Genomic DNA, 27,839 nt, shown 5'->3' with positions numbered 1-27,839 from the left:
AATTTGAGGCCAAAAAAACCAAAAACCAAATTGATTTTAAATTAAAAATGTAACACTATGTGGGTGATTGAATATTTGCTTCTCTGAAATAGTTCTTGTGGCTATCTCCTTAGGTTGGACTTCTTTTCCCTTAAGGAACTGAGCCTACACGTCAAGTGGTCCTCACTAGCTATGCTTGTGTCTTCTCATGCTATGCAAGCAGTAAGTCAGAATTTTCTCATCACACCCAAGTGCGATGTAAGGTAAAACACAATTAAGTCACACGCATGTTCTTTGATGGATCAAATTTAGTCACTTTAAAAGTTCTTCCAGAAGTAATTCTTATAAAAGAAGAATGAAAAAAGCAGAACTTTTGAAGGATAATTTAAAGAAATCAATCTTTTTATTCAATGTGAACTATCACTCTTGGAAATAGAATTTACTACAGTTACAGATGATAAAAATCTCAAATGTCTGAGCCCACTTGGTAAGCAAGGAAAGATGTAAGACAGGCCCAAGTCAATGACAGCCACTCTAGCAATGGTGATCAGGTGAAGAGGGTTACATGGAAGGCAGGGAAGGGTAGCATGGGGACGTCGGCATGAACTTGCTTCTTGCAAGGAAGCCCAGAGATAATTCTGGAATTTCTGGGAGGGCACGTACCCCACCTCTTCCACATCATTGACGTATAGTATGAATGGGACAACTGCTGTCGTAATTTTCTGCCAATGGGTACGCTATAGGTACACTGTTCTGTTATTATTATAGTTCTTATAGGATCAATATCCATTATTTGGTCGTTAAATTGTTATTTCCTTGCTTTTTCCAAACTGCAGAACAAAACTGGCAACCACCTCAGTCTTTGCACTGTATTTTGTTTTTCACGTACAGTACATAATTATAATCCATGAGGGTCTATAATACATCGCTTCAATGACCATTTTTTCTCTAAAAATGTAGTCATAATTCTGTAATATCCTGTCTGTAATATTTGTTATATATGGTAGAATATAAGCTTCATAAGTAGGAGGGAGAGAATTTTTTAAAAGCCTTCGTACAAATTTCACGGTAAAGAATATAATACAGTGAGAGAAAAAAAGAAATCATTCAATATATTTTCCTAATTGACTTAGTTTATAAGAAGAAAGAATAAAAATAGCTTTATAACTCATAGTGTGTCCAAATAAACTCTACATGGATTAAATGTTAGAACAAGAAATTAAAATGGTATAAGAAAACAAATGCAATTTTTTTTTTCTGATTTCAGTTTTGGGAAACCTCAAAATAAGTGTTTTAAACTATTGAAAACTTTTTCAACTATTAAACTCCTTTGCAGGATAAGTAATATAAATAAAACTGTTTCTGTTATAGGTAAGTGTTATGTAAAAATGTATTGTGTCATTCATTTTGATCACTATTTTTCAATCTGCTGATATGTCTCTCCAGTTTTCTGTTCACCATCCAGCATCCATGCATCCTCCTCTCCATCCTGCCCTCCTTATGATATGCACAAAGAGATGTCTGGAATGATGTTCATTCAGTGCTAACAATGATGCTGAGGCTTAGCGTGATTTTGTTTGTTTTGGTCGTGTGTGTGTGTGTGTGTGTGTATTGTCTGTGTGATGAGCTGCATCATTTTTCTTAAAGCAGTTTGGTGATAAAGTTTGTCAGACTTTGGAGATGTTCAGTCTTGGGGTAGGTTTAAATACTTTTGGGTTGGTTAACTTTAGACAAGTTACTTAAATATTTTGAACTGGAGTTTCATCATGTATACAAACAGGAGACCAAGTAAAATTTGTCCACCTAGATCATTGCTAGAATTAGAGGTGATGCAAAGTTCTAAAACAAATAGCTGTTATATAGTGTTTCCAAAAAGTTGCCTCTTTTTTTAAAAATAAATTTTTTTAAAGTATCAATCTTATTAAAATTACAAAGAAATACAATTTGAAAAAAATTAGAATGAGAAAGATATTTTCCTATATACTTTTTCTGATAGTTTAAATCGGTAGAGGCTTCCTCAAAAACAATTTAGTTATAAAGCTTTGCAATATTCATATCATTTGAACCGGTACTTCCATATATAGGAACCTATTCCAAGAAGACGATGAGAAATGCTTTTAAAGACTTATCAACAAGGATGTTCATTGTTATCTTAATTACTATAACTACAAAAAGAAACATTTATTTATATCCCACACTAAAAACACAATTAATTAAATAGCATGAACCCTACGATAAATTAAGGAAGCAATATATAAATTCTGTATAAAGAATAACCCCAATTATATATCCAGAAGGCCTGGAAAGAAATAGAGTGAGCCTTGAAAGAGGAAATGGAGATATTGCTTTGTTTACTTCTTTTAACTATTCCCCATTTTCTAAGGTTTCTATGTTGAAACATATATTTTTATAACCAGCAAATATTTCATTGATGTGTATATAAAGGTAATATGAAAACATAGGAAATGTTCATGAACAACATTAATCCTAAAACAAAAGCCAGAAACAAAATGTATACCTTTAGTATTCTTAAAGTATAATTTGAACTATGTTAAATAAACCTAAGACACAGGAAAAATAAAATCTGTGTTAACAGTACATGTAATAAGATGGTAGACCTGGAGGTGATTTCTTAATTTCTTAAATGTTCTATACTAGTATTATAAGAATATTTATCTTTAACCTTATTTAAAAAATATATTTGGGCATTTTCTAATTTTGTAGAGAAAATTGACACCAATAACCTTAAGGGCAGAGAGGGGATACTAGAGCCCCATCGTGGTAGGAGAAAAGTGTCCGGTTTTGCCAGTGGTAAGAGATGCTGCCGATGCAGGGACAACTTCAGGAGTAAGGAGAAAAAGCACTGGGTCTCTCCCCTGAAGGCCGGGTGCTGGTCCCGAGCACAGATGCCTCTCTGTCCACTGACATCAGGGTCCCCATGTCAGGCTCTCAGGTCCGATTACCCTCCTTGATTCCAGTTGACCTTGGCAGAAGAGACCCTATAATCATGGCATATTGTTTTGGTAGAATTTAGGGAAAAGAGCAGCAGAGATCCGTGACACCATGTCACCTCATACCTACCTCCCTCCCTTACAAGGATGGCAAATTGCATCAACACACAGAGAAGAGATATTTGGCCACTGTGGCATGTGTGGGTGGGCAAAATCATTAAAGGATGGGTTCACATTGGGGAAAGTGAATTATTAATTAGTAATTTAGAGTGGCATACATTTGATTGGAAGGGTATTCCTCCTAAATGCTTTTTTTCACATTTTATAGATACTGAATCCAAACATATTTGGTTTAAAAAAAAAAGAAAATTCCATTGTCAGGAGAAAAACTAAATGCAAGTTTAAAGCATTTTAAGGACGACTTTTGCAATTACTGACAGGCATAACATGATCATTTAAAATAATTTATTTCATCATTTATGACTGAAATATGTGTCTGTTACTGCAATAGCAACCTTGGCAGGATAGTAATAAAAACTTTCAGCCAGCAAAACGCCCATACTACATAGCAGTCCACCTGCTGTCATTCCCCTTATTGATATCTGACTCCTATTCCACAGGCATTTAACTTAACATTCAATTTCTGACAAGTGGGAGCAGAGGGGTCATGTGATCCAGTCAAGACTCAATCCTATAGGCAAAATTAACATATGAATTAGATGATCTGTTTCAGTTCAAATTCTGCCTTAGAATTCTCCTGAGAGCTTTCCTGATAGTTAACAAAACTGTCAGCTTGCATTGACATATTAGCAAAATGCAACACCCTTTACATCAGACAAAATATTAAACGCCAAGACATCAGTCTGGTTTTCATTTTACCTTTTATGTAGATAGGTAGAGAGTGGAGAAAGGACTGAATTAAAGAGAATGTCTATCTTAGAACACGGGTAAACTCACTTCATCTGAGCAGAACAATCTGATGGTGTGTACAAGGCAGCTTTTGTCCTCAATTATCCTCAGGCAAGGAGATTCCCTAGAGAGTTCTCCAAGTAGTCAGTTTAGGAAGTAGCTTAACCCTGCTTGGCACAAAAGCTCTTAGACTGAGTTGACCAGTAGGACCCCAGATGGGGCAAGAATTAAATATAAACACATTCCAGACGTGAGCAATCTTGTCCAGACTTACTGCCCTTGGGATCAGCTGCACGTACATAGAGGCTAGTGCCAGAAAGTCCCTGGAGATGCCGAGCTATGCTATGGCATTCACCAACTGCCCTGTCAATATGCTGATTTATTCATTTACAAAAAGTTTTGCTTTCCTTAATTGGCCTGATGCCTCGCTGTGGAGGTGAACCCTGCTTAAATCTTACCTTATTTCAACCTCTCAGGGTGTTTTTTAGTCTATGAGAGAAACTTGGGGGGAAGAAGTGGGACTCTAGGATTGCATACTTTTGGGGGTTCCTCTCTTTTATTCTTTGAAGAAAGTACTTGAGACTTCTCACTTTCTGCAACCATGCCAGAAATTATGGAAAGCCTTTGCAATTCTGACAGTGGCACTAGAGGCTGGGAGTAACCAGAGAGGCCGTCCGGCCTTCTCTATTCTGTATGGTATTGTACAAACTAGCATCTTCCTAGATGCAGTCATTCCCTGCACCTTTCCCCACAGAAATATATGTTAGGAAGTACAGAACTGCGGACCCCTTGCGAGGAACACTGCAGTTAATTAGACTTAGAGAAAATCCAGGATGCAGGTCAACACTGGAGTCCCGTGCACAAAGCACTGTTAGGAGCATTTTAAAATGCCTCTCCTCATTTAATCCTAGGGAATACTGAGATACAGAATGGTGAAGTAAGCTGCCCCCAAACACAGATGAGTATTAGATAGACCAAGCATTTGAACTTGGCCATCTAGCTGTAGGGCCTGTGTCTGTAAGTTCTATGAAGCTCTGCAGAAAACTATTTCCAACTGGTGGTCTTACACCCGAGTCTAATTCTGTTCTCCTTAGAAACCAAAAAGGACACTGTCTGCATTTGAGATAAGAAAGTGAGCAGTTCATCAATAACTGTAGTAGTGAGAAGAGTATACATAATAACAGATCAATTATATCCTTCATATTAGTGAAAGCCACACTCACACTTTAAAAGCCTGAATACTATCTTTTTTTTTTTTTTTTTTTTGAGACAGAGTTTCGCTCTTGTTGCCCACGCTGGAGTGCAATAGCACCATCTCGGCTCACCACAACCTCCGCCTCCCGGGTTCAAGTGATTTTCCTGCCTCAGCCTCCTGAGTAGCTGGGATTAAAAGCATGTGCCACCACACACAGCTAATTTTGTATTTTTAGTAGAGACAGAGTTTCTCCATGTTGGCCAGGCTGGTCTCAAACTCCTGACCTCAGGTGATCCATCCACCTCAGCCTCCCAAAGTGCTGGGATTACAGCCATGAGCCACCATGCCCAGACTACATCTTAGTCTTTATGGAGATTACATGTATAAAAATATACTGAACTTTACACATAACGTGCACTGTAGCTATGTTCTAGCTTGATATGGTTTGGCTGTGTTCCCACCCAAATCTCATCTTGAATTGTAGCTCCCATTATCCCCATGTGTCATGGGAAGGACCCCTTGGGAGGTAATTGAATCATGGGGACAGATTTTTCTCATGATAATCTCACGATAGTGAATAAGTCTCACGAGATCTGATGGTTTTATAAAAGGTGCTTCCTTTTGCACATGCTGTCTTGCCTGCTGTCATGTAAGATGTGCCTCTGCTCCTCCTTCGCCTTCCGCCATGATTGTGAGGCCTCCCCAGCCATGTGGAACTGTGAGTCCATTAAACCTCTTTTGCTTTATAAATTACCCAGTCTCGGGTATGTCTTTATCAGCAGCGTGAAAACAGACTAATACATACGTCAATAAAACAGTAAAAAACAAACAAACAAAATGTATGCTCACTTGGATCACACTATGCACTGTGATAGATTATTAGATAAATATTTGTTAAATGAGAAGCACTTAAATGCAGATTCATTTTGGCAATGCCAAATCAAACACGATGTTAGAATAGTGAAATTATTACGGTTGGCTCTGGCTACTACAAGAAGCTCAAGCATCATCTATTAGTAGAAAGATATCAGCAAGGAAGCAAATTACCAGCAAGATGTTTGAGTGGCCCAGAACTTCAGGAAGAACTGAAAATACATTCTTCATGAAGTTAAATACACTGACCGCAGTATTTTTCCCACTAGTGTTTTCACTGATCGTTAAGAGTTATATCTGGTCTCCTCCCACGTCTGCTGACACGTCAGCTACACGCTACTCTGTCAAAGCGGAGATCCACTTCTTGGGGGTATCTTCAGTATAATGACTTTACTCCTTCCCACAAAAACGATAAATAGTTCCTTGTGTTCAACCAATAATGTGGATGTGAGTCAGCGAGACAAACTAGACGGAGGCTGCTTGCTGCTGATGTACGTTGTCAAGGAGGGATGGATTTCCTGACCATGCACGTCAATTAAAGAAGCACAGCATGAATAAAAGCTTTAAAAAACCCAAACAACAGCAGCACGTGAAGTCAACTCAGCTGTCCACTACGTGTGGTTTGTACTTGCTATCTCAAAGTCAGTGACCAACTCTATTATTCTGCATCCCATACAATAACACAGAGTGGTTATATCTACATTCTTCTAAAAAAATGAGTCTGTATCATTGTATTTGGACAACTTTTGGTAGAAAGGTGAAGTCAAAATGAAAACTTATATGAAGATGCAGGAAATCTGCAGCTTATTTGTCTTTTCAAGGAAATATTAATGTCAGTATTATATCAATCAGAGACTTCTTTCCTTACTGTCTGTCTGTGTCAGTTTGTAGATGACTGTAGGACAAGGTTCAGCATCAGGATTCAGGACTCAGAATCAAGTTAGCCCAGTGATATTTAAGAGATCTCATGCCACAAAAGGATCCACGCACATTAACATAAGGATAGGCTTGAAAGGAGACTGAGCCATGAGGTGTATTTGAAGTTTATGTGTTGGTTTTTGACAAACCTGGGGGTCACAGAGAAGATGGTGAGTCAGAGGATATGACCAAGGTCTGTCAAGGAGTGCTCAGGAAAATTGTAAGGAAACTCAAAAAGCACGAAACCCAAGTACATGGGTCTGGTTTAGAGGCCAGCAATTCAGGATGACAGAGACAAAGTTGGGACCCCAGCAGGACTAATCTGGATAGGTGGGGTGGAAGATTTCTGTGATTGTCAAAGAAAAGGTATGATTACCAACCATTGAAAAGAGAGTTTTCCCTATGTCTGAATCCCTTGTGTGAATGAATGAACAAGTTCTAGCAGGCACATGCTACCCTGCAAAAGAAAGCCACGGCAAATGTATGCGGATGATGACTGCAGGAAAGGCAGGAATCCAGGCTCTCCATGGAGTTCTAGTGCTTCTCTGGGACTTGGACTTGTTAAGGTCGATGCACTGGGAGAGGCAAGCTAATCCAGGTCATGGGTATGAGGATTTCTAAGACTGATATTCTGATTTGCAGCCTTCAAAATTCACCCATTAATAGTGGTCCTACCAGTTCTCCTAAGACCTCAGGACCCATGGAATTGGATGCATTTTTAGCATAACTTGGGTTGAGGAAGGCCAATTCAGAGGTCATTCATTATGGCAGAAAGTAGTGAGAATCCATTTGCAGAAAGAAAGTTTTGTGATAGAGCAGAGTGAAGACTTTGTACAGCTGCTGGCTGAGCCTTAAGGGTGGCTTATTGAGCTCCATGAATATTTTAGAAGCATTCACAGAATAACTAGCTCTTCTCAGGGGTGAAAACCTTTCCAGGCTGATAAATTCTATTTTGCCTTTTCCTGATGTTAGATCAGCATAGTAGGAGTGCTATAGGTAGTTGGGTCAACTTTTACTAATGAGAGGTGAGGGAGGACTCAACATAACTGTTTTGCAAATGGAAGGAGAAGCCTGTGGGCACTTCCTCACAATTTCAACCTGTCAATTAGAAAGTCCTGTAAAGCCTCACCATGCCCTTCAGTCTTAACAATTAAGAATGGAAGGCATGGAACCTATTCCTCAGGCAGTGTTCAGTCTATTTGGAGAGCAACAAGCTGGGAGAGGTCATCTTCACTTTTATTAACATTGAATTGCTTGCCTGCTTCCGCTCACAGAAAGCAGCAGTCTCCGAAGGCACATAGCATTTTGGGCTCCAATGTTCCTAAATATTTTCAAATAGGCTATTGAAGAGTTTTTCAAGTGTGTCCTCAGTTCTATGGCCAACTAAACCTGGCTACTCTTTATCTTACGTTCAAAGCTTTTCAGTCCATTGGACTTTGTGCTGTTTCAAGAGAATGTGCGACTCTTTTTTGGACAACAGGCACTCCCTTTCTTGAATTTTAAAATTTGTTTCATGGAAATCTTGGATGAATATCCCACAGAATGTTCTCTGGGAAACACTGTCCTGGGGCTGATCACTTTCTTCCTCCCACGGTTCTCACGTGAGATTCAGATGGAGAAATGCATTGGTAAGAGAGAAGGAGGAAGACAGGAGAGAGAAAGAGGAGAATGGAGAGATGAAATCAATGGTACAGATGGTATTTGTTTCCAGAAATATAATTTTGATTTTACTTTGCATGGTATATTTATTTTGTACTTCAAACCAATTAGAGAATTACAATCTACCTTTCTTCTTTGATTTAGTCTTTGGCCTTAGAGCTCACACATATTATCAATAAAATGTTCAAATATTACTGGCAGTCGGGAGACGGATATCAATTGAAAAGGTTTTTTTTTTTTAATTAAAAATGAAAGAAAGTGTGGCACTAAATCATTCCAATTTTAGCCATCCCAATCAGAAAACTGACTGTGTCTTGGAGTGCTATAATGTATGGATTGGTCTGATGTATCCAAAATGTATTTTAAGAGCATAGGATATTTGAGTGTTACTGACAATTTCAAACTTATCCTAACTAGGAATTATAGACTCATAGGTCTTAAGATCAAAAACAAGCCAAAGAGATATGTAGGCTAAACCTCCATCTGTAGGCAGATGGGATATGATTATCACAATTTTAGGGATGAAGAAAATTAAGATTCACAAGACATAAATGTTTAACTAAAGATTTCATTAATGTTAAGTAGTAGGCTCAGAATAGGAATCCAGATCTTTTGCTTCCTATTACCCTTTAAAAAATTAAAACCCAGTTAAAAGATAAAATTACTGTATATGCATGTAGACAAAATTTGAAAGCTGCATACCATTTCAACCCAGTAGCTAAGGGCTACAGTAAAAGTGCTGTTCACTTTTTTTTAACTTATTATGCTTTTATTAGTAGAGTTCCTTTTCTCCCTTAATTATCTTCCAGCCCAAACGCTCCTTCTTTATTTTTTATTTGGGTTTTTTAAAAAATAAGTTGTATGTTAAAGTAAAAATAAAGTGTATGTTAAAGTAGATAATATGATGCTATGAGATACACATATATAGTAAATGGTCATTAGAGTGAAAGTAATTAACATGTCCATCACCACACATAGTTAGCCACGCCCCTGCCTCATGGCAAGAGCAGGTATAATCTACTCATTGAGCAAAAATCCTGAGTACAACACGCTGGTATTAACCATAGTCCTCATGTCCTATATTAGTCCTTTCACTTGTTCATCATACATATTTGCTACTTTGTATCCTTCTATCTCCATCTCCTTATTTCATTTCCTCCAGGGGCTTCTGGCTACTAAGTGTTTTACAAAGCACTTCTGGATCTTTCTGCAATCTAGTACAAGTACTAAAAACCAACGGTCTTCATTACCTGAAGGTTTGGGATTTTAATGGCCCAGAAGATGACAGACCAAAGAGTCTGAAAACACTGGGAAGGCAGATAATCTCAGAATCTCCCAAATCACTCATAAAATGGAGAGCTGTCTTTTCAATAATGACCTTCAAATGTACATACAAAAAATGTGTGGTTCCAAGTAACAGATATGAACATTGAATTAGAGACTTGTAGCAAGTCAATGTTTCTAGATAACCAAGCACCACAAAACTCAGTGACTTAAAACAGTAAGTAGTTATTATTGTTCATGATCGTGTGTGTCACCTTGGGCCGCCTGGCAGACATTAGCAGGTTCAGGATGACCTAACCCAGCGGCCCCGCAATTGGCCGGCTGAAGGCTGGAGCAACACGAGTGTCTGTCTCATCTTCCAGCAGGCCAGCCTGGCCTTATTCACATGGCAGTGACAGGGGTCAGAGGAAGCAGAATCAGGCAAGGCTTCGGAATTGGCACACCATCATTGCAGTTGTATTCTGTTGGCTAAAGCAAGTCACAAGGCCAGCTCGAATTCAAAGGGAAAGGAAAAAGAATTAACCTCTTATAAGAGAAGCATCAAACTTATATTGTACATGGCATGGATGCACAGACTAATAAAAATTGGGATCACTTTTTTGCAGTTTACCACATGACACTTCTCTTGATGATGGCATTTAAGCTAGGCTTTATTTAACTATTGTATGAGTTCATTCATCATTTCAATAAATGCATATTGAGCACCTTGATTGGGAAAGCACTGTGCTGCATGCTGGAGATCCAGATAGAAAGGAATACAGGATAACCTCGCCTGCGGGGCATGTCCATATTCACATAAATTTAACTTTCAAAACAATTTCATTTGAAATAAAGAAATTGCCTATATTTTAAAGGGTTATTTAGAAAACATTTGAGCTTTAAAACTAATCTTTTTTATCACTATTTTGATGGTCATCAACATGGGAGGCATTTTTGCAAAAACTCAGGCTTTTAAGTCTGGCATACTGGGGTTCATATCCCAAGCCCATCATTTTCTGGCTGTGTGATTTGGGCCATGTACTTAATCTCTCTGAGTTCCATTTTCTTTATCTGTAAAAGGGAGACAAGAATGCCCACCTCATAGCTAATGTCAATGTAAACTGTAATAATCAGCAGCTCCAAGACTGTCTCATTTACAGGTAATATTCAAAAAATAATAACCACAATAATCGTACCTTCACAACTTCTCACACCTCCACACATAAAGATGCCAGGCTTGGAAAATGTATTTTCCACTAGACAGTATGTGAAGAGAGAATAGTTCAAAGTTTGAGGCTGACAAAAACTGAAAATGTCCTTCAGTTGCAAAGCACATCCTCCTCAATTAGAAAATTACATTCGAAAAAGGCAAACGATATTTAACTAGTGGTACTGACATTTCCTTCCTGGTGTTTTTTTTCGGGGACAGACAGGGTCATGGAGAGCCAAAAAGGGACATTCTGCTCTCCTTTCTGTACGGCACTGCAGTGTTATTTATTCTGGCAGAACTGCCACTATGCTCAAATGACAGGCACAGAGAGCATAATAAACAAAGATTCGGCTAACTCTATTGAGCAGGACAGTTAACAGGGGTTGAAAAGAGGCCAAATGCATTTCCCCAGTTAGAAATGAAACGAGAGCAGGAATAGCTAACAGTGCAATGAATTTTTTCCTTTATATAAAATATACAAGCTTTAGCCTCTGCACTCTTGGCTCAAGAAAGAGCTAGCAAAACAAAATGCTAAACGGATTTTTTGGCCTTTTAAATCATTGCATTTTGTATACATTTTATTATTAAAACTATGTGGCTCTCAATATTTGTAATAACATATTAGTCATTAACAGAAAGAAAACACTAATGTTTAATATAAAAAATGACATATTCTCCTAGATCTGATAAATCTATTTTCCTCTCCATCTCCTGAAAACATGTACTTAAGGCAAAATACATAGTTCTTTATTGGGTCAATAAGCTACACTATTGTTGAAGCAATTTATCATAGATATCATGATTACTATTTAAACTTAACTACTATTTTGTCTATAGCATACTTTTTTTAAAATAATGAGTGGCAAAATTTTAACCATTATGTTGTATTTATTATCTGATAATTTAAAGTTATTTTTAAGTATTATAATCTGTATGATACTTTGGTAAAACCCCAATACTTTTTTGTTCCTCTATATTCTTCTTTTTGAAAATAAAAATGGTCTCACAAAGTAATGAAAAAACAAATGCACAATTGCAGAGAAAAGGTTTTTAGCTCTTTAGGAAATCATTATACATATGGGTATTTTGGTAAGGAAATGGAGCAGAAGGGGGATTATTTAGAAAGCAGGTTTGTCTCCGATATTTGCTAAATTGTGTAGTTTGGGTTGTCATGGTAATAAGCAACATGATTTAAATAAGTCTACACAGAAATAGAAGTCACTCATACTATATTCATAAGAATCAAAGAAATCTCATTATTTAATGGTAAAAAAATCCCCAGTTTGGATGAAGAAGGGAAAAACATGGTGTGTCAAATTTATTTTTCTGACAAACTGCTTGTTATTTTATCTCTGAAAGAACATAAAGACAAAATATTTAGAACTAAACAACAAAGGAAGCACTACAGATAAAACTTCTGGAATATACTAAGAGGTATTTAGGAGATGATATTTTATAGACTCAGGAAAAAACATCATTGGAAACTATGAAACAAATATTCAGCTCATGAATTCAGGAAAAAAATCACCCAAAAAGTCAAAATTCAAAGAAAGGAAAAAGAAGGATATAATAAAACTACAGAAAATATATTTTTGAAACTTCAGAAATTAATTAAAATAATATAAATGTGAAAGTGACTAAATGAAAATATGATTCTTGAAAATAATTTGCATAGGCAGATTCTTGAGCAATAATTATCAATGATCTTGGGGACAATGCATAAAGAAACAGTATCAGGAATGTAAATGTCAAACTACAGTTGAAATAGAGATTAAAAGATTACTAAACAAAGCTAGCTGTGATTTAGCTGGTGAATAAATTAAAAGTATCAAAGTGGACGAAATTCCAGAAAATATATGTGAGTCAAAAAAGAAAGAAAATAATCTGAATCTATAATATACATTTTAAAATAATCAGTATCCAAAAGCCAACTCTCCTTTCAAATGCTCAGAAGATTTTAGGGCGATTTCACCAGACATTAAAGGAGTATATGATCTTCATTTAGTACAAACTGTTTTGGAGAGAAAAAACAGAGGAAGAAAAGAGAAAGCTACCCAACCTACTTTTAATGTAAATTTGATAGCAACAGATTGTATAAGACAAAAACAAAAGAATCTCATCTCACTAATGAAAATAAATGCAAACATAAATAAAGACTAGAAAACAGAATCTAGTATATCATGAGCAAACAGGGTTTGCAGTATAAATGAAGAATGATTCAACATCAAAAAATAAACATCAGTGCAATGTCTCACAAGAGCAAAGGAAAGAAGGAAATTGCTATGATCTTCCTAATAAAGAAAGAAAACCATTAGAAAATATTTGTATCCATCCATGATTGAAAACACTAGGCAGAGGTTATTTACTGGAATGCTAAGTAAATGTATTACTTAATGGCAAATATTTAGTTGCCATTATTTTGTAAACTAAACAATAAGATCCATTATCATCACAAATTTCCCACATGTATTGGCAGTGCTAGCCAATGCAATAAAATAAGAATTAAGATACATAAAGAAAAAAAGATAATTACGATCATTTACATAAGAAAGTAGTAAGCCATTTCACAGGAAATTTATTAGAACTAATAAGAAAAGTCAGCAGGATTTCTACATATAAGATCAACATAAGAAACTCAAGGTTCAGTATTCCAATAAACTAATGTATAATAGAATAGAACTCATTATAGCCACACACAAAAAAGATTCATAGAAAAAGAAATACAATAAAGGTGTGCATGAAATTGATAGAAAAAATCAAATATTATTTAAGGAATACAATAATAAATGTTGAAATATATTTGTGGAAGAAAAAAATCAACAGCCTAAATGGTATAATTTTTCCCATATTAATCTATAAATTAATTCGTAGTCAACATCCCAGAAGAATTGTTTTATGGATAGAGTCAAACTGATTATAAAATTAATATGTGAAAATAAAGACCCCAAAATAACCAAAACACATAAGAAAAATAGAACTTATGAGAAGTAATTAAAGCAATATATCATTGATACAGTTTTAGTAAAATAGATTAAAAATCTAGAGAGGGGTAAAGAAACATTGCTAATAAACAGGGAAGGGATCATCGAATATTCAACTAAAAATTAAACTATCAACTCCTTACATACACAATAATGTTCTTGCTGTGCTGAAAATTTAAAGTTTTTTAAAAAAATATAAGATGACCTTGCGGTAGGAACAGAATGTCTATGATGAGGCCTGAAGTTGGCGCATGGTATATGATTGCATAAAGCCCAGTGAACATCCGTGGGCATGTGCCAGGATGCAGGGCACAACTCGTCTTGCCAGAAGACGTCGACTTCGCTTGCAATCAAGAAAATGCAAATAATTGTTCTCCTTGCAATTCTGCCACTAAATATACACCTCGGGAAAATTCTAAACATATATCTCAAGAGACAAGTATGAGGATACAGCGCTGTTTGTAACTGAGAAAAAAAATGAAAAGAGACTTCAGTGTCCATCAATAGTGAAATAGATGAGTATACTGAGATTTCTTTATCCACAAGTAGTGCAGCAGTTAAAAAGAATAAACTAGGTCTTGAGGTATCAATATAGTTAAATTTCAAAAACCATATGAACTTAGCAAAGGATGTACAGAATAAAATATACCGTAGGATAGCATTTGTGTAATTCTTAGTTATTCACAATGTTATATATTTGTTATAAAAAACCAGTGGCTAGAGAAAATTTAAAAATGTGGAAGATTACATGTATTCGATAATACTGTTGTCTCTGGGGAGGGAAGGGGAAAAATGTATCTCTATAGGAAAACAAAAGGAATCTTGGCTTTTAGTTGTAATCATCTACGTCTTTTATGATAACGAAAACCTGAGGCAAAAGTTGAAAAAATGTCAATAGTATGAATTCAAGGTAGTAGGTAAATGGGTTGCTTGCCTGGATTCCTTTTGTACTCTTCTTGACTACTGAATTTTTCCCAAAAAAGATAGCATATAAAAAGAGAGGCTTTTATGCATGAAATGGACAAAGAAAAGTCGGGATAAGCGTATTTTTGTTTTCTCACAAATGCACAGGAAATGTTATTATTCTATAATGCATTTGAAAATTATAAACATAAATTCATTTATTATGAATTAAGTACTTTCATTATAATTGATACAGTAATGCATAAAATATATTTTATACCAACACTCAATTACTAATAAATGGATGGTCTAGATTTTTGGATTCTCATCTTTCTTACACATATCCTTTTGATTTGTAATTCCCACCAAAGAGTTTGAATCTTGATAATCATTTCAATAAAATAATTGATACAAGGAAAGTGGAAACATACATAAAAAACGTTTGGTTTTAATCAGATTCATTTATCTGTGTTCAATCCCTGCTTCAGAAGCAAGTTTCAATTTTTTTCCCAGTTTTTGTCCCTGTTAAATGAAAATAGATTATATCTCCTGTCCTTTTCCAAATGTTTAACAGCAATTGATAAAACATAGATCACATCAGAGAGAGAGAGATATAAAACTTCACTTAGGAGGTGTTAAATATGTCATATGGTCAGATATTTTCCTGGGAACATTAATTTCCAATATTATCATCAAAAAGTGAAAAAAGTTTAATTTCTGGAAGTTTTCTTATTACTCTGCAGTTTCTAGATGTTTTCTTATTGCTCTGCTTTTTTATCATCTAGTCTACCATTTAGATTAAGTTTTTAAACTTATTTCATCTTCAGAAAACTGAGAAACATTGCATATTCTCTCTTACCATAATTCCTGGAATGTTAAGGGTGAATTGCATGTGGGTTGACAAAAGATACTTAATTTTAATATGTCTCTGCTTTGTAATGAATATCCACTGATCCCACCTCACTCCATACTACTAACAATCACTGTAGATCATCTAGTTAATGACATGGATAGTCCCAAAGGGCAGAAAACACTTAAATGTGAAGTTAGGTGATGCTTATTATTCAAGTTCCATTTCACATGGAGGGTGGAAGGCATATACATTCTAAAAAATCACGCTGCTTTTTTTCATTAAAATATTTCCCAACCACCTGCCTCAAAAAGGAGGGTGTACTCTCCACTTTAGGCTTCTTGTAGAGGGAATAATGGCAAGCCTTCATGTAAAGCAAAGGAGACGTGTCTATAAGGAAGTATGGCTGGGAAAATGAGGTGTTTACGCCCTCTTGAGATTTTCCAAAACAAAAAATTCCCTCATCATACCTGAGATGCTCCTGATGGCTGCGTCCCTTGAAAGAGATTAATCTTCAAAGTTTTAACTCAAAGATTTAATCTGCCCAAGTTGACCTCAATTACTTGCAAACTACTATTTATGCTTTATAAGAACAATTAATTGCTCGTATGGCTACATTCCAGTCCTTTTAAAAAGTCATAAATTGCATCTGATTTATTTTATAAAAAACCTCTTTGTTGAATAATTTGAGAATAAAATAATCACAAGCATTTACACACAGAGCCCCAAGCACACACACACCTGACTGGATTTGGGGGCCTATGCTTAATCCAGCAAAACATGAGAAAATGGTGAACCCTGAAGACCGCAATAGTGGCCTTTTTAATAAAAAAAAAAAAACAGTATCCCAAAACTTAAAGCATATTGATGTATCTCCAAATGCTATTGTACTTAGCAAGCATACGAAGGATTTTACAGTAAAGATGGGTAATTTTTCTGCAGAAGTAATGGCAACCCGCCCTGCATAGAAAGCAAATAAATAAATACATGAATAAACCTATGAGATGAAATTTGAAAACAGTCATGAGATGCTAGGTAAAGTCTTCATAAGTGATCTGTACAAATAGTATAGATGTAAACTGTAATCCAAAAGGTATTTTAATAGCTTGCCTACAGTGCAGCTGAAAGATGTTCCCTCCTTAGCTCCATCTTCAGGCTCAGAGAATCTTTTATAAACAAAGTTCTGGTTTACTGTCCCTAATGACCAAGATCCTTGAGAAATACTCTCTTAGAGCTGAAAATCAAATCCATTAAAATAATCTTATAAAATAGGCTTAACATGCTTAGTGTCATTTTACTGTTTTAAAAATTATGTTATCCATCTATTAGGAGGTATCTCAGAATATGTTTTTAAAATCACAAATTTTACCTAAAATACAAAAATAGAATTCTTCGATTTACAGAAAGTCAATGACAAAATCATTATACAAAAGACTTAGCCTTAAAAATCCTCAAGAACTAAAAGGAGACTACGAACAACATTGAGGATATTAATTCAGAATGTATTAATTTTCTAATCAATAAACTAAGAAATTATTATAACCCAATTTTATGGATTTTTGGGGGAGGAGGAACAATGAATCCCCAGAAGTTATATGGAAAACTGTATTTATGTGTGTGTGCATGTTTGTGTGTGTATGTTTATGGCATTCACTGAATTCCCACATTAGACTTTGACCTAGAAGAGGTTGAGATACACTATAAAGTTTCATAAGTATATTAAGTGCTACCTGATTGTATCAATCAGAGACATATGAAATCATAGAAAATTCTATCACTTAATATGAACAGCAAAAAATATTCTCTTATATTTGAAATCCTTGGATACCCGAAAAGCACATTAAGATACACCTATACATATTAAAAACTAATAGTATACAAACTGAATTCTTAGTAGAACAAAATCAAAGTGCAGAATTAGGAAATGAGAGCGTAAGCCAATTTAACTTAATCCACTTAAACCGATTAATTCACCTCACTTTCATCGCATCAAGGTAAAGATCAGCCTTTTCTGTCATTTGGTTAGACAGTCTTCAGACCAAACATGGATTATCCAAAATGCCACTGGGAGTTTTTTTTTTAACCAGCCAGCAGAATTCTTCAAAGCTATAATTATGTTTTCTCTATATGGAATATTTTTCCCTCTAATTAAGTAAAGATAACAAGTCTCACCTAATGAAGAAGTACAATTTTTCTGAAGAATATTAAATTGCTTGTTACAATCTTATTAGTGCAGATTCTCTATGTTCATTTAGACACTAACATTCTCTTAAGTGCTGTCAGATGCTAGGGATGAATGTACTCACCTAATACACTGATATCACCTTTAATTTACATCCTACTGGATGTGTTCTTTTTTCTCTTTTCTGAGTGGAGTCGTTAGTTTTGAGACCCTAGGAAGCTGTGATTCACTGTCAATATTGCCACCTTCTACAGATCACCTCAGTCGGACTTGGGGACATAGGGGCAACGTCGTGAATGTGCTGATGAAAATCTGGATCTCTAGGTAATCTCACATTGGCTTAAAAATCATTTCCCTTATTATCAAAATATGCGAATTTAGAAATGTGGTAAGATGCAAAAATTATCCTGCTGATGATTTCAGGAATTGAATCATTGGATTAACATGTGAATTAAACAAATAATAACCTTAAGAGAAAATGACTTCCACCTCTCTTTGAAACATTCTCTCTTTTTTCATTGGTATAGGATCTGTTCAATACTTCCTTCTGTTATTTAAACCCGTAATACAATTATACTGGGTAGCAAAGAGAAGATTTAATAGTTTGAGAAATTTCACAAGTGATATATTGTCAAAAGCCTTCATTTTTTTCCTCCATAATCAGTTTCGACTTGTGAAACAAAAAAACTAAGGCTCCAGACAGATACTGGAATGGGAACCCCTTGCTTCTCGTGAAAGACATTGCTACTTTCATACTTAAATCCTTGAGCTTTCATTCCTGTTTCATTTCATTCTTCCACCTGCTCCCACATGCTCCATGGGATCCCCATCTCTACAGAGCACCTGTCCGCTGTTTCCAATGTCTTCCCCACCTCAGCATGCCAGTTCCTTCGTTCAGGCACTGCGTGAGCCCCTGTCCACTGGCAGGACCTTGTGTCATTCCATATCTTATTTTTCTTAAAAGAAAAAAACCAAAAAACAAAAAAAGAAAACCCACAAAAAAATCCCTACCGTTTAGGAAATATCATTGTTTCTAACCCATGTGGACCTTATTTTTGCAATACTGAAAAACCACAAACCACTCTGGACCCTAGACAGGCATGTTACAAACATGTCAGACCTGTGCCCTAAGAGAAAGAGTGGCAGTTGAGCAATGCAAATCGATGATCCTCGCTTACTACAAGTCACACCCGAGCAAAACACTAAAAAACAACGCCCCTATCTCTAATAGTGTTCTGTGAATCCTGATATATCTATTTCCCAAGAACAAAATATCTCCCTTATCTGCTACTCTGTGAAACAAAAAGATCACGAGTGAAATGTAAAAGGAAGACTGGGCTGCATCTTGGGTGTCCACCATATGAGTCATCTGCATTGTTTTCTACAACTCTCCCCTTCCCCATAAATAAGCTGATATAAACTAAGATGCTTTCTTACCAGCCACAGCCATCACTATATATATATATATATACACATATATATATGTATATGTATATATATATAGTGATGGCTGTATATATACACACATACATATAGTGATGGCTGTAGCTGGTAAATATATATATATATATATATATATATATATATATATATAGAGAGAGAGAGAGAGAGAGAGAGAGAGAGAGAGACAGGGTCTCAGTCTGCCATCCAGGCTGGAGTGGAGTGGTGCAATCATGACTCACTGCAGACTCACCGTCCTGGGCTGAAGCAATTCTCCCACCTCAGCCTCCCAAGTAGCTGGGACCACAGGTATGTACCACCACACCTGGCTAATTTTTTTGTATTTTTTTGGGGGGTGGGGTAGAGATGGGGTTTCACCATGTTGCCTAACATGGTCTCAAACACCTAAGTGATCCACCCACCTCAGCCTTCCAAAATGCTGGGATTACAGGCATGAGCCACCACACCTAGCCCCATCACTATTATGGTTACAGCCACCATTCCCATTGTGTCAGATACTCTCCTAACAACTTAATATGCACCACCTCATTTAACCTTCAAATAACCCTGAAAAATAAGTTCTTGTAACCCGGGTGTCAAAGAAACAGGCTTGGATAACCAAATAACTAACTCATGAGAAATGAATGCGATTAATCATAATATTTTTAAATGTTTATGTTTAGGTCAACTAAAATACTATAAGAATGTAATATAAGAATTCATAAGAAACCAAAGGCTTAGTGAAAAAATGATCTCCATATATATGTCAGAAACTCAACTTATTTTAATGTATTAATATACATAATATTTAACATTATTAATAATATATTAGTCCAGTTATGCTGCCCAAAAAAGTGGATTTCATATCAAGTTGACAAGAATGAATGAATGAATAAAAGTATACTCAAATAACCCTCTATAGGATTACTGTAGACTAGATAGATAGAGAGATGATTGATAGATAGATAGATATAGATAATATATCCACATACATGTAGATTATATGTGTATATATATATATATATATAATCAACACACACACACCATTTTATTCAGAACTTATGTTGAAATAAATGATAGGTTTTGATGTTTGAAGGCATTTGGAGAACTCTCCAAAGTTTCTATAACCCTGTACTTGCCCAAACTTCTATGTGCTTGCAAAACCCTGAAGAAGGATTCAAATGAGGAAAAACAATAATTTTAAATGTAACATTGAATTTAACATTTGCTAATTCAATCTTGGGGATGTAAGTGCTGCGTTATAAAATAGGCCCAATTTTAGACCTTGCAAAAATCATTGATCTTTTTTTAAAACAGTTATTTTTCATTATACTTTAGTAGCTCCAATCATGTATCTCATTTCAGAATCCTATGGAAGATATCCTTTATAAAAATTAAATACACTCTAGATCATGGACTTTGTTTATAAAAAGTGAGCAACTGGAGTGTGTACAACTCCTCAAGACACTTTCCCATTCTTTAGCCCCTCTCTACCTTCAACCCCAAGAATTCTTGTCTAAGAGGCACACTTGGGAAAGTGTGGGGCCTCAACCTATTAGCCAGGTGAACCTGAGACTGAAGGGCTGCCCTGGACTATCGGAGGGGGTGGGAGCAACCAGCACACACACATGCATTTCACACGTCTTGAGGATTGCAGGGAAAGGAATCCCAGTGATGACAGTTTATGAGGATTTGAAGAGAAAGGGTCAGTGACAGCCATCTTCGTGGCCAGGAAAGCCTTAACATGTCAATCAGCAAGTCCAGAAATCCCTCACCTCCTTGTTCCTGTCCCCATTTTACCTCGACACTGGGGTGCAGCAGCCCAGGAGCATGACAGCTGCCCCCGCAGGCCTCGCCTGTGGGAGAGGGAGGGGAACTCTCACCTTTGAACATACTTAATTTCTGCTCCAATGCTGGCTATTTCAGGATTAAAGGGTCCATAGAACTATGATTTATTTAAAAGTGACCAGAAAAGTCTTGGGACCTGATTAAGTTTTATCTCAGAGTCAGAAAAATATTACCCCCATTGAATAAATGTGAAAAGGAGGTGGGACATTAGAAAATATGTTTTCATTATACCACAAGTCATGCTTTTTTAATAGCGTTACACCAAAACAAGTGAGAATAGTTTCATATAATGGTTAATTTGGTTACACTGAAATAAGTATAAGGCAACTCAGTTGGAAAAGTTGTGAACAATTCTGCTTATAATGTTGACCACCATAAAACAGACACATTTCTGGCAGCCACCATAATATTATCCATAATGCTGCCCTTTCAGATCAACAGTAATTTTAGCGTGTTCCCCCAGCTATCTGGTTCAAAAGTTTGCAATTTTCTTAAGCAAAAGAATGGCAAATACTTAATGGAAGGCTTTCAATATTACATTAGAAACAGCCAGCTAGTATCACAAAATGGAAAAGGGTTTCTTCAGTAATGAGGCAAAATAGACCATGAAAGAGTAGAAGCATTAAGAAAATTCTACACCAAATCCTCTCTGTCTCACAAGGTGTGTTCTTAAGATGACGCTCTAAATCACAGTGGTGAAACCCCGGGTAGAAACCTATTCAGAGCTATAGAAAAAAAGATATTTAACAATCCGCAGTTCTCGATGTGATTGCTGTAGCCGGGCAGAGAGGTGATTGAGCTCATTTGGGAAGCCCTACAATGGTGCTGTTTGCCGCTCAAACGTGCTAACACTGTAAAAGAAGCCCTGGCAACCTCACAATTCCTAAAAAGAATGAGCAGAGCATGGCTTTGGTCTGGGTGGAATTCATGAAACACCCGAGTGGAGGTGATGCCTCCTTGGGGAGAATGGCTGTTATCTGTGGGAAGAGAGGGCCACACGCCTTTGGACCCACTGGGGGAAAAGTGGACAGTGAAGAGAGTGGAATGGAAGATCCATGGCATCCCTGTTCATCAGTGGGTGCCAATTTTCTATATGTGAAATTATGGGAATCTATGTATGGGCTCTCCAAATGGTTTAAACAAGGACTTTGTTAATACCTTCGGTGGTCATTGGGTGTCAGCTGACAATTCACAGAGGTGCAGAGGCCAAATAATTCTAGAAAAGTCTAAACAAACTTAACAACTTTATTAGTTTTTCTTTAGAAATAATTCAATGTAATTTAAGATTATATTTTCATTGCTAAATATGATCAATTTAATGTGAACTGATGGCAAGTTATGAATAAACTACATGGGTCTTCCATATGCCTAGTGGCCAGACAAGTTCAGGGCTATGCTCTCGAAAACACTAGAGAACAACAACAACAAAAGATCCAACTCACTCAAAATGGGAGTCTCAAAGCCCACATACCTTTGTGCATTAGACTGTCCCTCAATCTTTCAAGTTCATGGACTCACATGTGCTAGGTGGAGATGCTTATTCACAGACTTGAGGTTTTCTTACAGGAAAAGGAAGCCCCTTTAGCTGTAAGTCTCTTGGCTTCTGGAAGACCAACTTATTCCCTCAGAGTCTAGGAGGAAGCCTGGACAAGGAGGGCTCAGGGCAGTCTTCCTGCGTTCGCGGGGATCACGTCATGGCCTCTGCTCCTCCAAGCTCTAAGAGGGCACTGGCCGCTTCAGGGCTTACTGGAACTGGTGGTGAAGTCGATCTGAGTCAGGGGCGCAGCAGGCAGGAGCAACTGGTTCATGGTGTAAATGGCATCTTCTCATGTCTGCTGTGTCACTCATCAAATTGCTATTTTGACTCCGAAATGCCTTACTCCATTGTCTTTTTTTTTTTTTTTTTTTTTTGAGATGGAATTTTGCTCTTGTTGCCCAGGTGGGACTACAGTGGCACGATCTCGGCTTACTGCAACCTCCGCCTCCCAGGTTCAAGTGATTCTCCTGCCTCAGCCTCCCGAGTAGCTGGGTCTACAGGGATGCACCACCACGCCTGGCTAATCTTTTGTATTTTTGTATTTTTAGTAGAGATGGGGTTCGCCATGTTGTTCAGCCTGGTCTTGAATTCCTGACCTCAGGTGATCCACCCGCGTTGGCCTCCCAAAGTGCTGGGATTACAGGCATGAGCCACTGTGCCTGGCCTCTTACTACATTGTCTTATTCCTCAATCAATTAAGAATCAGAGATGGAAATGGGTGCTATTAAGTAATCCCCCCCTCATCGAAAGACCATGATAGCACTGAGCAAAGTTGAGCACATGAGTGTCTGATGCAGCAGGAGCATACGAGAGGGGAAGACACGGTGAGGAGAGCACAGGTACTGCCGTGAGAGGCTGATGCTCTGTCTGTGTGCGGGAGACCAAGGTGGAGTGGATGGAGCGAAACTGTGCTTGCGTTACTGGAGACTGTAATCATGAGTTTTGTAATAATGACATTCGCATACAAATGTAAATGATATGCAATATCCTTTATTTTAGAAGTCATAAAATTATAGTTTAGAAAAAGAAATGCCTCAGAAAATGAGGAAAATAGTAAGCCTTTGGTTTTTACATGAGTTTCTCCAGAGGAAGGGCATTGGGAGGAGATGTGAGGAAGCAGACAGTAGTCACAACTGTGAGCAGTGCTTCCCATTTTCCTAGAGTCATCGTTTTAACAATCAACTGTGTCGTTTTTAGCTATTTAACAACATTTCTTCCCAAGGTAATTTACATGTACATGCTTGGTGAACAACAAAGTTTTAAGCAAATATAGGGCATTATATTATTGCTATTTTTTATTACTGTTATTATTTTACCTGTTTGGACCAAATCATTTTCAGCTGAGCCTAATAAATAAAATTTCAGTGTGTTTCAATATTTAAAGTGCCACTACGTGTGGCCCTCAGTGGTCCCCAGCCCGCAGGGTCCGGGCCAAGCACTGCACAGCAGTCAGGCTCACAGAGGACAACACCCCAGTAGGCAGCCACACATTAATCGTAGACCGGATTCTGATCCCGCAAACGTGGCAAACACTTCTGCTCATTTTAATTAATCGCATCAACCTCACCTGCAAGATACCCAGGGTTTTTGTTTAGAAGCAAAACCTATTTGGATCCAGGTAGAGAAAGTAGAATTATTTTAAAATGCTATATGATTAATATTGGACCTATTTTACTGTAATCCAAGAAATGAATCCATCGTGTAACAAATAGACATTCACCTGCTTCAATTTCACTCATTTTCCCTTTATAACTTGTTAGAGTAAATTGTAGTGATATTTATTCTCTCTTGCCAAATTTACAAATACATACACACACACACACACACACACACACATATATAGTCAGTATACATGTCTGTATACTGTATGTATATACATGTCTGGATGAAAAGTATGTCTATTCTATCGCAAGGTATATTAACTGTGTATATATATACAGTAATAAATACATATATACTGTGAAAAATATGTCTATTCTATCACAATCAATGTGCTCTACAACTTTGACCATAAGGATATTATTTATTTATATAATCTTTTCTGACATGATTACAACATTTCAAAAACACAGGATTGGTAAACAACAAGAGCCTATTCTAAGGTTATCCAAATTTTTGAGACTTTTCTGGGACTTAGGAAATGGGCCTATAAATCTGCAAAACCATAAGCTTTCCATGAATTTAAATGAATTAGAAATACTGCAAATATAACCTTTTCTTGCATTATCTGGGGATTTAAATTCAGGTTTGGGTGACTCATGGGAGAAATAGAGAAGAAAATATGGGAGTTACGACAGAAATGAGAATACTGTCTCTTATAAGTCAAACTTCTAATATGTTGATTCACCTCTAATTTCCCATTAATCTCTATTCTCATTCATATGCTTAGTAATAAGTTTTAAAAGATAAGACCATCCTTATGAATTTACACATTGCCACAGTGGCAATATTCCCATGCAAAGACAAATAATGTGTTTTCCATGGTTTATGTTTGTAGTTTTTCTCTGGGTGTGTGTTTGTAGCAAAAACTGTAGACCATTATATAAGTATTTCCAACTATATAAATTTAAGGCTCTGTAAAATTTAAATGTCAAATGAAAATTTTCTAGAAGTTTCTATGTACAGCTGGACTTATATATTCATTTTTTCAGTGTCAACTTCAGCAGAGCTGTCAATAATTTTATACATAGCTAATTTGGTAGACTTAGCATATTAGTATCATTCTGTGAATCATCTTTATACTTATAGGAAATTAACAAATTAACTGATAACAATAAACAATAGCAAAATCAAGAGTCCTCGTCATAGTAAATACTACAATATTTCTGCTGAAATATGGATTATACCATAGCTATTCTCAAATCAGACTATTGAATATGTTGATCAATGTTCAGTGGGATTTGAGATGTGTACATTTTAATAAGAATTTCAGTGTCCTCTTGTCTTTGAAATCTTCTGAGATGTCTATATTTATTTAAGAACATTCCCATTAATATATATTAGTTCTAATGTTTTCCAAGAAACCTCTAAAGGCATCAATTTTCAGGAATTTAATTTAAATTTAAGAAGTCTATACGGATGACTGAGAAATTCTCAGGTTTCATTCGAAGACAAGTACGTGAAGACTTGTGACTATGATTGTGCTCCCCTGTCTGCTCAAGGTCACTATTAGTGACAAGAATAACAAGAAAGTTTTCCACTGATAATATGTAATGGAGAGATATAATTTTTAGATGATGAAATAGCCCTGAAAATCTACTGTTTCAGATGTTTAGGGGCCGGGCGCAGTGGCTCATGCCTGTAATCCCAGCACTTTGGGAGGCCGAGGCAGGCAGATCACCTGAGGTCAGGAGTTCAAGACCAGCCTGACCAACATGGAGAAACCCCATCTCTACTAAAAATACAAAATTAACCGGGTGTGGTGGCGCATGCCTGTAATCCCAGCTACTTGGGAGGCTGAGGTAGGAGAATCACTTGAACCCGGGAGGCGGAGGTTGCAGTGAGTCCAGATTGTGCCCGTGCACTCCCGCCTGGGCAACAAGAGTGAAACTCCGTCTCAGAAAAAGAAAAATAAAAAAAAGATTAGGGATATGAACCAAAATGATTACCATAGAGACCCTCTATCACATAATCCACGAAATAAGTGAAGAAATAAGATGAAGAATTACTGATCCAAAACCCATCATGAAATAGGTTCCGAAGGAGGCATGAGTTACTCCACAAATTCCAGTGCCTTACCTGTTCTTAGAGTGTCTTCTTCCTGGATTTATAAAATTTTTATATTTATTGGTGCACAAAAGGCCACATCTACCTTCAGTCCATAAAGAATGCATTTGCATATCTATGCATAGAAGATTATTAATTCATCAGTGTAAATGGGAGGGTACCCCAGGGAGAGGGTTTTACTTCCTAAAGAATAATCATTAAAACCCATCAAGTCAGATTACCTTGTCAAAATAAAATATATTAATGAAGTTTAACTTATTGGTCACCCTGTAACATGAAGCTGCTTTTGGAGTTGAGCCTTTAAGTTATTTATTACAGTAATGACAACAGAACTGAACATCCGTCAACTCCTACCTTTTCTGTTCATCTTGACTGTGGAGGCAAGAATTCATGGTATTCACCAAAAAGCTAAACAAACGACTGTACAGGGACTTGGCCAAGAGGTCTCGGAAAAACTCAGCAATCTGTATGGTATGTCGTCGTATTATCATATCCCCTAAAATGGTAGAAAGGAAAGGAGGAGTGAGCACAAGGGTTCCCTCATTTAGAAGCCAACCAAAACTCCACATATCCTATTAATTCCCCACACATCCACAAGACAAGTGATGTATAAAAATTACACGGATTCTTATAAATGAGGTCTCCGTCAGTTATTACGCAAAATGTTTCCTAAAGCAGAAGTCATGTACATTGCAATCTTCTTTGTTAGAATTGTTGACCACAGCGTTCCACCTTTATTGTAGGTTGTGTAATTTCACCTCAGTTAGGGAAACAGTTCTTCGCAGGGTCCCTCCTGGCAAGGCTTTTGATAACAACTCACTGGTTTGGATACTGAATCATCCTAAGGCATGTGGAAACGGGCTTTCTGGAAAATCAGATATATTTTAAATATTTTCAAAGGCATGATCTCATCAACAAGAATGTGGTTCTGGAGTTTGGAAAGAAGATTGGGCCTTAGGTAGGAATTTCTATGTCATTCTCCAAGAGACAGTGATTGAACTCTTGAGTGATAGGTTTGGGGAAGGGACTAGAATAGAGGTGGGCCCAAGGAAAAAAGAGCAAGGGTGGTTTGGCATTGAGCCTATCCCATCACTGTTGCAGGAGGGCTGAGTGTGAATGGGAGCCTAGAATTCATATTCTATGGCCTTGGCCAAACTTGCTGACCATGGCGTCTCAGGCAGAGCAGGAGACTAGGAACAGGGTGGGGTCCACATGCAATGCGGGTTGAGGTGTTTTCAATCTGTTAGAAGCACGGGTGAGGAAGGATACCTACTGATACTGGCGGAAAATGTAGTCAGAGAGCTGCAAGTTCAAGGCCATCGAGATGGAACAACACAAGGGGAAGGGGCAGTGAAAGTGGGTGTGGCCATTTATGACATTGTGAAATTGATGTTCCTGGAGCCATGTGACTGAGG

General features: G+C 36.9%; 1 protein-coding gene across 1 annotated transcript in view; it reads right to left on the bottom strand.

Annotated features, from left to right (window-relative positions):
- MYO16 (myosin XVI) overlaps positions 1-27,839 on the bottom strand; it is a 585,697-nt gene that overhangs the window by 216,120 nt on the left and 341,738 nt on the right. The window contains exon 20 of the mRNA XM_024925327.4: positions 26,779-26,920. Within this exon, the coding sequence (XP_024781095.2) occupies positions 26,779-26,920 (142 nt within the window). The remainder of the gene's footprint in view (positions 1-26,778; positions 26,921-27,839) is intronic.

Source organism: Pan paniscus, chromosome 14 (genome assembly GCF_029289425.2).
Source record: "Pan paniscus chromosome 14, NHGRI_mPanPan1-v2.0_pri, whole genome shotgun sequence".
Classification (NCBI taxonomy): domain Eukaryota; kingdom Metazoa; phylum Chordata; class Mammalia; order Primates; family Hominidae; genus Pan; species Pan paniscus.
Note: the sequence above shows the minus strand (reverse complement) of the source record. Positions and strands in the feature narration are given on the sequence as shown.